The sequence below is a fragment of the Balaenoptera borealis genome (assembly GCF_965194805.1).
Source record: "Balaenoptera borealis genome assembly, chromosome: 15".
NCBI lineage: Eukaryota > Metazoa > Chordata > Mammalia > Artiodactyla > Balaenopteridae > Balaenoptera > Balaenoptera borealis.
This window is the reverse complement of record NC_138871.1, coordinates 65,717,074-65,729,196: the sequence shown is the minus strand read 5'-3', so window position 1 is coordinate 65,729,196 and position 12,123 is coordinate 65,717,074. Positions and strand designations below refer to the sequence as shown.

Below are 12,123 nucleotides of genomic sequence, written 5' to 3'. Positions count from 1 at the left end.
TCTTTTATTCCCCATTCCTTAGCGGTATCTCCTGACCTCTGGTACTGTGGCTCCTGGAAGGCTGAGAGTCGTTATTGTCTGGGGTTAGAGAATCCATATGCACAAGCACGTTGTCTCAAAGGACACTCAAAGTATAAATGCTTTGTGATGGAGTTTGGGGAGAAAAAGACATTAAAAGGGAGTCTTAAAACTTGAAAACAGTTTCATATCGCAGTAGTTTATACATCATGAAGTCATCTGGTGTCTCCCAGCAGTTATCATACCTGGATTTTCTGTGACTTGGCTTTCCCCCCACCACTCCTGACTGAGACCTAGACTCTTCCTTACTCTTTACTCATCGTCTTTCCCGTTTATCCACATTTCTTCTGTCACCCTCCTATAGTACACTCTGCTTGCTTTCAACTCCTAATGATTGGTCTAGGGTATATTCACTTCTCCCTCTCTCTCTCTTTCTCTCCATTTTTGATGTTACCATTTTCCCTTAAAGACAACTTCTCATACCAGTTTAACTTATGACCAAGTGCCCATGACTTTCAGGTGTGAAATACATGAAATTTAGAAAGTGGAGAGAGAAAATGGCAAGTGAAAGGGTAGGACACTGCTTTAGAGGTCATTCACCTCAATTTCTGGGGGAGTGTGAAAGCTTACAAAGTGCCAGTTTGTCTCCGAGCTCATTGTTTCTGTGCACGTTCACACACACACACATACACAGTAGAAGCTCGGGCTTGCTTTCATTCAGTCCCATTCTCCCAGCACTCAATGTCCTGCCGTTGTCTTCCAGACTGCTTTGGTACAGTTTGCCCCTGAGGAATGAACCTGATACTTGTGTTCGGCTAATGGTACCTGAAACTAGCAGCCTCCTCAAATGCTTGAAATTAAACAAAATACTCTTTTGATAAAGCCATATACTCAGTGTTTGGAGTGCAAAAGATCATTTAGAAAACCATTTCGTAGATGAGTGCCTTTGTGTTGCAATGACTTGTTTGTTGGAGGTTGACCTAGAACAGCATGCAGGCCACTTCACCTATCAGCACTCTTTTTCTTGTAAAGGACTCCAGTTCATTTGACTATAATGGGATTATTCCAGAATGAGTCACTAGGAATAATCCTGCTCTGAAAAACCTAGAGATGAATTGTAAATAAGTCCCTGTATTTGGAGTGAGTTAGCAAATAAGAGAGTACTTTGAATTCAGTAGAGGAAATAGACAAATTAATTTGATGTTCTTGGTTTTATTGGTAGGTGAATCTTTAGGTGGTTGTCATATTTAAGGTAGGAACAAGTATATTCTGTGCAGGAGTGAAAATAGATTAGAATTCTGTTTTTAATCTTTATCATACACATGGCCTATTCGAATTCTTATAAAGCATAGCTGTACTTGTACAGGGGCTTATTTATGGTATCAGATTCAAATAAATGTTCATTCTCTGCTCTCTCCGGTGGTCTCTGCCATTTTGGAGAGTATCTGAGTACCAGAGACACTCTGAGATCATCTAAAAATATCTGAAATACATAATAAATCTGTTTATTAATAAATCAGGTAGTATTTACCTAGCAGTGATTAATACGTTTTAGTTAGATGCAGTAAGTACAGCAAACAGCATGAGTTTTGTTTGAAAATCAAATGTCTTGCATATAATTAAGACTTCATGAAAGTAAATGTTGGGATGTTGCTTTTGGCTTTTAATTATTAAATAAGCATTATTTATTTTTTCTTTCCAAAGGAAGAAAAAGAATTTGATAAAAGGGAAAAGTTGCCCCCCTTAATGAAGTAATTCAGTGAACCTTCTATTTATGTATTGTAACCATATGTATTCAGCCAGAAGTTTTTCTTCTCTTCTCTCTCTCCTACAACTAAATAGCTTTGGGCAGAAGCATGCAACCTTTTTGCTATTAAGTTTCTCTGAAGTAAGGCCAGAAAGCTTTAAAAATATTTTGATCAAGATGGTTTAGGAGTCTGGTTATGACTCAATTTGTTCTGACTGATTTGATTGAATAACATCTTGGATTGTCAAAGAAGTGATGTAATGAGTGTTTTCTCATTCTGCAGGATATTCTTAGACTAACAAATGTATCTCCCACCTACTATAATATAGAGAACTTCCCTTCTCCCCCAGTTGAGGAGCAGTTCCCCTGCTCAGAAACTGGTCTCCTCTTACTTATAGTGGGATTTGTTAGATTCTTGTCCTTTTCTTTCTCCTGAGGAAGTTTGAACTTGCTACCTCTTACTTTTTTTGTTGTTGTTGAAATTTTCAATTTTAATTTCATAAAAACTTGAAAAAAATTTCAAACTTACAGAAAAGTTTTAAGTACAGGACCAACTGTCTTTTGTATCCTGAAGTTTTGGAAAGTAAGTTGTAAACATAGTGCTTCATCGTCCTCAAATACATGGACGCTCTCCTACATAAGTACAATATGTGCATTAACATCAGAAAATTAACATTGACGTATTGCTGCCATCTAATCCTTATAAGACAGGCCTGTGAAAACTAGTCAATTGCCAAAAAAAGAAAATTTGAACGCTGCATTATGCAAAAAAGGTCATGATAATTCACAGTTGAGAGGTCTCCGTATAAAACAGAAAAAACATATATGCGTACTGTATGGCAAATGAGGAGGCAGGTGAAGATGATCACGGTAATGGGACTGTTGTCTGTGTGTTTGCCTAGGACTCCAGAGCGTCTGCATTCACTTTGATGCTGAATATGTGAGGTCTTGTGATGACTCATCATGTGACGACCAGTTAGTGCCAGCCTTTGGCTTTGCATTTGGCCCTGGTACCTTTTCTCAGAGTCAGCCATCTTGGTCTTGTTGGTCTGCTTCTTGACAAAGCCTCTTCGAGTTCAGCCACTTAGTACAAAGTGCAGGTATTTCAGACTAGCAGAGGGATTCCTCAGTGCATGCAGGTTGAAGCTGTCCATTGCACCTTAAGGGTGGTCTCACATGAATGAATGTCCTGCCCTATGTCTCTCTTGCTGAAGAGTAAGAGAACTCACCCTCTGTGATCAAATAGACACACGCTTTGATTTCACTTTATTTGTTAGAAAATTCCTAAATGAAGTTCTTCATGTAATTTTTCTCTGATTTATGTTAGAAAGTGCCGTTGTCACAGTGACAGTATGGCTGTGAAATAGATACGCTGAAGAACAGTTTTTCTTAGAAAAAGTAAAAAGGCTGATTAATAAAGCTAGCTCTTTGAAAGAACTATTATAGGAAACCTCAATTTAAAAAACTATTTTCCTGGTAAGTTTTCAATGTACAAATTTACATAAATGTTGATTAATTTAAAGTTTTTTTTAAACATTTAAAGAAATTCAAGGACTTCCCTGGTGGCGCCGTGGTTAAGAATCTACCTGCCAATGTAGAGGACAAGGGTTCGATCCCTGGTTTGGAAAGATCCCACATGCCGCGGAGCAACTAAGCCCGTGCGCCACAACTACTGAGTCTGCGCACCCTAGCGCCTGCGTGCCACAACTACTGAGTCCACGTGCCGCAACTACTGAAGCCCACGTGCTCTAGGGCACGAGTGCCGCAACTACTGAGCTCGCATGCTGCAACTACTGAAGCCTGCACTCCTAGAGCCCATGCTCTGCAACTAGAGAAGCCACCGCAATGAGAAGCCCGCGCACTGCAACAAAGAGTAGCCCCTGCTCACCGCCACTAGAGAAAAGCCCGTGTGCAATGAAGACCCAATGCAGCCAAAAATAAAAAAAATTTTTTTTAATTAAGAAAAAAAATGAAATTCAAGAAAAAATTCACACATCCCATTACCTTATCAAAGTAACTTGTGTTCTTTATTGTTTATATGTCTGTTTGTATAACTTTTACAATAAGAATCTTGTTTATATTAAAAAGTTATTGCACATATAGATTCTGATTATGATACGTGCTCTTAAGGCTCTTGCAGACCAATTTGAAGATAAGACTACGTCTGTATTGGAACGTCTGAAGATTTTCTATTGCTGTCAAGTGCCACCTCATTGGGCCATTCAGGTATTTTTGTTGTTGTTGTCATTGGGTATGGAAAATACTTCGCATTTGAAAGATAAACACATTAGATGTTTATGTTTGAGTTTTCAAATATTTCAGTGAAAAGAATAAAGGTATCTAGCTGAGGATTGCCAGTTACTTCAAACTGCTATTTGAGTAAAGTGATATTAGACTTTTATAACATTAAAAAAAAATTTAAACTAGATTAACTAGAGCCACAGAAGTCTTCATTTTCAATGTTTAAAAGCCCTTTAAGGACCTTCTGCTAAAGAATGAACCTTTTAAGCAAGTTGTGTACAAAAGGTAAAGGAAGGCATTTATTCAGTACTTGATATTGTGAGATACCCTTAACTACTCTCCTCTTTCTAATGATATGAGAATACCTAGTTTAGCTCCCACGCCATGGTTCTCCTGTGTAAGAGGCGTCGGTTCTCTATTCTGTAAAATTTTAAGCACTGAAGGCCACTTAAGATATGTGGTCCAGTTTCTTAATTCTACAGAAAAGAAAATTGAGGCCCAGTGCAATTAACTACACTTTTCCAATGTTGATCATATAGCTGTTCATGAACTACATTTCTAGTTTCCCAACTTTTAGTCTAGTTTACCTCCTTTCCTCTATCTCCATTGGGTTGTAATTATACCAAATAATAACAGCCAGCTTTTACTGCACATTTATTATGAGGTACACATTTTGTTCTGCCTTTCACACACATTATCTTATTTTATTGCAACAATTTTGTGAAATAGCCCCATTTTACAGATGTGAAAGCTATGGTGCAGAGAGGCTAAGTGGAGTTAAATGATGCTAGCCAGAAATTTCTAGATGATTTAGTAACTATTGTCATTTTAACCAGCTTCCTGTCCTCTCTTGTGGATTATGCACATAGGTAGTGATTTCGAATTATAAATGCCAACCCACAATTCAATGACTCAGAATCTCCATCATAAGATTTCTTAGAGAGTAGGTTATATTCTTAAGCACAGTGTAAATGAGGGGGTTTACTATACATTGGGATTCATTTTGTCTATTGAAGGCATCTCAATAAAACATAGGCACAAAAAAAGCTTTGTTATAGCATCTCAAAAGGAGTAGCTTCTTCATCAAGAAGGTGGAACTTAAAAACTGGAACTTATTGGCATGTTTTTGACCCTGATCTGTGAAATTTAAGTGCTTTGTACTGTGTGATTTGTGGTGTATAAACATCTCAGACTGTTATTATGACAAAACATGTCTTTTGAGGGTGTAGCTGTTACTCTGTTTCTGAACAGAAGCATTAGGAAAATTAAATACTGTTCAAATAAATTTAGAATGTAGGCTAAGTGTTTATTTTATCTGCTTAGGAAGCTGTGGATTTTAGGATATTTGGGCAGTTAGATAAACATCCTCTTTCATTAAGAAATTAAATCATTTTTCTTTCATAATAGGGAGTAACCATATCTTTATGTATTATTTTTAAAGATCAAGAAATAACACATTAGTTTATTATAAAAAGAGAATTCATCTTTACTGCTAGCTAAAGATCATATCAGCTTAGATGTCATAACTTTCTTCATCTATTAAATGAAAAGATTAAACTACTTACTACATGAGCATTAAGATTTATTCCAGCTCCCACATGCTATGTTCAGGTTTTGAAAATGTCCAACCACATATTCTAAAATAGCCAAATTCTCTTGTATTTCATGGAATACAGAAGAATTGGGCCATCCCTTTTATTTATTTCGATAATATGTTAGCTTATAATTTTCAGGCATATTTCATTTTACTTTCTAAGTTTGTTAGTCCTGCATGTTCCATGTCCATTAGCCTCTTAACTCTTAAATATGTATTGAATTTTGAAACCAGACCTTATTTAAGAGTCTCACCTACTTTTTAAACCTTTTTTTCTTAAATTAATTAATTAATTAATTAATTTATGGCTGTGTTGGGTCTTCGTTGCTGTACGAGGGCTTTCTCTAGTTGCGGCGAGCGGGGGCCACTCCTCATCGCGGTGCGCGGGCCTCTCACTATCGCGGCCTCTCTTGTTGCGGAGCATAGGCCCCAGACACGCAGGCTCAGTAGTTGTGCCTCACGGGCCCAGCCATTCTGCGGCATGTGGGATCCCCCCAGACCAGGGCTCGAACCTGTGTCCCCCGCACTGGCAGGCAGACTCCCAACCACTGCGCCACCAGGGAAGCCCTAAACCTTTTTAATATTGTTTTTCTATTCCTGCAGGTTAGACCACTTATAATATACAGTATGTTTATTTTTGAATATATTTAACCTTCACTCACCTTACCACAATTTGCACCCTTTTATCTGCCAAGGACTGGGAAATTAGTAGCTAAGTTTTTTAGGATGTGCTTAAAATAAATTAGTGTTTTCATTTTCCTCAGCTATATGCCCAGAAGTGGAATTACTGGATCATATGGTAGTTCTATTTTCAGTTTCCTGAGGAACCTCCATACAGTTTTCTGTAGTGGCTGCACAAGTTTACATTCCCACCAACAGTGCACAAGAGTTCCCTTTTCTCCACGCCCTCAGCAACACTTATCTCTTGTCTTTCTGATAATGGCCATTCTAACTAGAGTTTTAAAAATTGATTTATTGGATATCAGCTTTACAACAGATTGTCGTATATAGAATCTCTAGGTAATGAAGAAATACAGATTTTGCCTTTTAAGTTCTGAATTCTTGGGAAAAAATTGATATATTGAGTGTTTTGAACAGTTCCTATATTGTTTTTTAATTCCTTACCCCCTCTAAAGAGGCTTGCTAAAGTAAAGGTAAGTATTGAATGATTGCAAATTTCTAATTAGTAGAGGTTGAATTATAGAAATTAGGCATTTAATACAGTAAGCAGATGCTTAAAATGGTGGATTGGATATACCTACAAGTGGAACAGGAATCTGTCTTTGTGTAAAGGATTATTCATTATTTTAACTTGATTTTCTAGCGCCAGCTTGCAAGTTTACTCTTTGAGTTGGGATGTACCAGTTCAGCCCTTCAGATATTTGAGAAGCTAGAAATGTGGGAAGATGTTGTCATTTGTTATGAAAGAGCTGGGCAGCATGGAAAGGTATGTAATAGTAAAATTCTGTGTACCGGCCAGGGCCTTTCATCTTTGAGCATCTTCTCACTTGTTTTGTTTTTTAAGCCTACTTTTGCCAACAGTTCACTTATATTCCTTTTTTCACTTTTTTCCCCAGAAATCTTTTTAATGTTTTCTCTGATTTCCGTTGGGGCAAATTATTTTGTCTGTATGTGTATGTGTATATAAAAGAGAAAAGCAAGGCCCAAAACTGATACAGTATTTGCTCTTTGTGAATAAATAATGAAAGCTTTAAACACATTGCACCTTGTGATCTCTTTCCTTTATTAACTCTCCTTCTGTAGACAACTTCAAAATGAACTATTAGGAATTATTTTAAGCACCACTGTGTTGCCTTATGATCAGAGGCTGTGGGTCTGAAGGAAGGTTACCTAAGAGGGAGGGCAGCTGGCTTGGCCTGTAGAAAATCCAAAGGGTGTGACAACCCACCCTGACTTGGGGCAGAAGAGTTGTCAAGTGTGTAATGCACATTTAATTCCACCCTTAAGTTGGGTCAAGAGAGAAAATGTTGCCATATTTGCATCTGTTATTAATCTATTGTTTTTTCCCTCATAAATGAAAAGAATTTTTAAAGAATAAAGGACTATGCAGTGTGTGTATGTTCAATGGACACGTTGAAATCATTTGTTAATTTTGGATTAAAATTTTAAATGGCTAAATTTCTATCATAAATGTAGTACACAGGCAGAGTAAAACCTACAAATTGGATCATTTGTGTCTACAGTCAGCCTTTTGCCGTCACCCTGAAAAAGAGAAATGGTGGTACACGTGTGTCTGTTTCTTAATACCTTTCTAAGTGTGTGTATTTTAGACTAATAGTAGAAGTTACGTTCCTTTCACTAATCACTGTCAGTGAAGGTCTTTGAATTGTATTGGGTTAAGGAGAGACTACCATGGTGATAACATTTTACTATAGAAGATTATAGAATGATAATATTTTCATCCTGGGAAAGGGCTCCATAATCATCCATTCCATTTTCCTCCTTTTCCAGGTAAGGAAAGGAGTCTAACGATTCAGGTTAGGTTGCAAAGCTAGTTATTGATTAATAACTTAAGAGACCACATGACGTAGTGGTTAAAAGCATAGCCCAGACTGCCTGGATTCAAAAGCTAGCCTTGGCACGTGCTAGCTTTGTGATATTGGGGCAGGTTACTCAAACACCCCCCAGCCCCCAAGCCTCAGTTTCCTCATCTAGAGGCACATAATCTGTCTACCTTACAGGTTTTCGTGACATAATGTGTGTAAACTACATAGAATGGTGCTTTCCTCATAGTGCTGTGTGAGTGTTTGCTGCTATTACTGATTCTAAGACATAATGTTTTTCACATTTTAACGTCTTTGAATTTGGAATATATCTATCACTTGATGGCATCTGTCAGTCGCTGTCAGTCAGGTGGCCATTTGGCCAGGTTGTAATTGCTTGTGCTTGTACAAGTTTAGTTGTAGCTATATTTAGTATCATCATTTCAATTGAGTTATGTACACAGTGTCAGCTCTACATATGTTGGGTTTAATTGCCATTTAAGATACCTTCAAAAAGATTCCATTATGATATGGTATTGAAACACAAAGTTATGGAACACACAGTAAAGGACCAAAACAAAGTCAAGAGATGTGAATTTAACATTAGTGAAGTAAACATGTGCCATTGGCAAAATCATCACAGTTCCATTTACTTTTCTTTAATAACAACTAAATGCTTTATGGGAGCCAAGTAAGGAAGACATCCCAAAGTAAATGAAGCTGTGTTTTGTGCTGAGATCTATGAAAAAATGGTTGCCATTTAAAATGTCAAGCAGTGTATTGAAGGCAGGAAAAATTGCCAAATTTTTCTGAATAGATTTAAAAAATATCAAAGCACTGAGAGGCTGATGTGATTCATCTAAGGCATTGTGTCATAATTTAATTGAAAGCGTTTTTTCTTTATTAGTTAAGAGTTAGTCTTACAATTGATGGCATCTCAAATTTGATGAAATATAGTATTATGTTTCTTCAGGGACTTAAGTATTTTTTTTAGTGCCCATTGTCTGGCACACAGGTAGTACTCAGATATTTGTTTAACAAAGAAATGAATGGATGAATGAATGGTATCTTGACTCCCAAGATACCATTGATATAGTTCCCATTGCATCATTCTTTACATCGGTCAGTGAACAAATAAATAATAACTGTATATAAAAATATGGAAGTTTTTGAAATAGTGATTTTTGAAATAATTAAGCAAGTTGGTGAATCACAAATACCCAAAGCACATTTTGAAATATTAAATTTATTTAATTATTTTTAGAAAGTATGGAAAGTAGAGACTTTCTCTTATTGTAAAAGAAAAAATATAATGAGTCCATTCTTTGGATGGATGGACTATGGAATGGATTTGACTATGTTTCCTAAAGTAGTTGTAGTATTATAATTTTTTAAATTTGCACATAACCTTGTAAGAAATGTGTTATAGTAATGATAAATTCCTACGTTTTTAATCACTCTATAAAATGTGCATATTTTAATTTTTAGGAATGTATAGTCATTTACTTTGTCTCAAGTCTTTTGTGAGTTACAGCCAAACATCCTTCAAAATCTTGATTTTAGCTTTTTATTTGCCACATAAAAGACTTCCCTTACCTGTTTTTCTTATGCTGTATTTACAGATCAGCTTAATCATGGACCCTAAAAACGTTTGCATCAAGTTGGAAGCAAATGTTTTATTTCTAAAACAGCTAAGATTCTTTTAGTATTTGGTTGTGTGCCAGTAGTTGTCACCACATTTTGATTTAAGTAGAAGTTTGTGAAATTTTAATCCTTGCATTTAGTGCTTAATGGCATAATTTATTTTTAAAAGGCAAATTCGGAAGAGTATCTAAGTCTAATTATTGTGCTCTGGTGCTCATGTTTGCACCCCACTAGTAAGATCTCAGACTTTCCAATTTAGAAACTACCTACAGAAATTCTCGTTATTTAATGACCACTGGCAAAATAGCTAAGATTAATATTGCTTGACCTTGGGGTCAGGACTGGTTCTCATCTGCTAGCATTTAATTTTTTAAAGCTATTTGGCACACTTACTGCAGTTTCCCCAAGGCTTTTCTATAACAAAATTTTTATTTTGTTGCTCAAATTGGGTCCATAAGTGAAAAGACAAAGACTGAGCAGGCGTAAGCTGCCTGGAGAGGGCAGGGGGGAAGGAAGTGGAGAGATTCAGGTTGGGACCTCTCTTATTTTCTCTTGTTTCTAGGAAACAAGGCTTACCTGAGATGCAGAGCCTTATCTTTCATTATGCTACAGTTGCAGATCATTGTAGCCTTTGGGCTTTAACATTTTTTTCCTTTAAATTGCCAAGTAAATCTTTTATTTCTAAAACAGCTGAGATTCTTTTTAACATTTGGTTGGGGTTTTGGGGTTTTTTCCTTCTAAGATAGTTTCTTTATATGATTTAAGAGAGTTCTCACGTGTTCTTTTCTCACACTACAGTCGAGCATGCTTCCTAAAAGGCAAATCTGATCATGTTGTTCTGACTCTTCAGGAACGTCCCTGTGTCTCCAGGATTAACTCAGAGCTCTTTAGGGTGAATGGTCTTAACCTCATGATCTGACTCCTGCTTACCTTGCTAACTGCATTGTCTACCTACTCTTTTAAAAAAAAAAATTTTACTTATTTTGGCAGCGCCGGCTCTTAGCTGTGGCATGCGGGGTCTTTGTCGCCACGTGTGGGATCTTAGTTGCGGCATGCGGGATCTAGTTCCCTGACCAGGGATCAAACCCGGGCTTCCTGCATTGGGAGCACCGAGTCTTAGCCCCTGGACCACCAGGGAAGTCCCTACCTACTCTTTTATCTCTGCTTTGTCCCCCTTTGTACTCACTCATCCAGGTTGTGCCCAAAGTTCTGGTAGGACTAAACTACTTGTAATTCTTGATTTTTCAGCATTGTTTGACCTCAGAACCTTTGCACATGCTATTGTCTGTCTAGAACTTGTCCTCCTTCAGCTCACTCCTTATTCTTCAGATGTCTCTTTGGTGATTGCTTCCTACAGTGAACTTTCCCTGAAATCTCCCTTGAAGATTTGGTGATATTCTCCTGTGTGCTCCTCCAACACCCAACAGTGCTCTTATCCTTCATGTACTGGCTTAGCTCACCTGCTAAGCTGTAAGCTGTTTAAGAACCAGACTTGTGTCTATATTATTTATAGCTGTCTCGCCAACACTTAACGCAGGCCCGGAGCCTAGGGAGAACTTAAATATATTTGCTGAATGAATGACTAGTAGGTGTTCGTAGAATAGTGAGTGATTGCATTGAAGCAAATCTCCAAGTAGACACTCCTTATGGACTTTACATGTGGTGAAAGATACCTCTCCAACCCCTGCTATATATTTTCTCTCCAAAAACAAATTATGAGATCTCACCCCTCCCATTTCAACCTTTTAATTTTAGGAATAGAAATAGGAGCCTTCAAGAACTTTTATTTTTGCCCTGCAGATGCTAAGATACTGTGAGCATGCTGTTATTATGTAATGCAATTTTGAGAGCCTTTTACGTACTACATTCTTGAAGAATTATTTTGTCACTGTCATTTAATATTTGTAACAACCTACAAAGTATGAATTGTTTTTGCCACTCTACTGATTAGCCTTAGTAAGTGGCAGATTTTGGAATCCAAGCTCAGACCTTCCTTTCCTCTAAAGCCCACACTGCTTCCCCAACACCTGCCCCCCATCCTGGTTGTTGTAAATCCCTTAAAATTTGATGGTCAATTTGTAAGTTAAAACCTGCTGTGTTCACTTGAATGAGGAAGATAGGCAAAACAACTGAAAATGTAACTTGGTGTACAAATAGGAGATGATCAGCTAATTGGATAACAAGGGCTGTTTTTAATTATTCTGTTTTATCTTGGACCTGGAATATTTATGTTGGCAGGTATCCTTTGAAAAATCAAGCCAGAGCGTGGTACAGTTACACACATAAATGTAAAGAGCAATTAGTGAATAGTTGGCTCAGTCAGAGAGTGAATAAGACTAGGCATCACCCCATGGAAAACGGGAGTGAGCGACTGG

The 12,123-nt window shown here is 37.2% G+C and overlaps 1 protein-coding gene across 6 annotated transcripts in view; it reads left to right on the top strand.

Annotated features, from left to right (window-relative positions):
• TTC27 (tetratricopeptide repeat domain 27) overlaps positions 1-12,123 on the top strand; it is a 183,897-nt gene that overhangs the window by 101,762 nt on the left and 70,012 nt on the right. For 4 of the 6 annotated variants that reach the window (XR_014234762.1, XM_082356717.1, XM_082356715.1 and 1 more), the window contains exons 11-12: positions 3,896-3,991; positions 6,925-7,047. The exons of 1 other annotated variant lie outside the window; for it this stretch is intronic. Coding sequence is in view for 4 of the 5 variants with exons in the window: in XM_082356717.1 (XP_082212843.1) it covers positions 3,896-3,991; positions 6,925-7,047 (219 nt within the window). In the remaining variant the exon portion in view is untranslated. The remainder of the gene's footprint in view (positions 1-3,895; positions 3,992-6,924; positions 7,048-12,123) is intronic. One more of the 6 variants, XM_082356716.1, reaches the window with a different exon arrangement.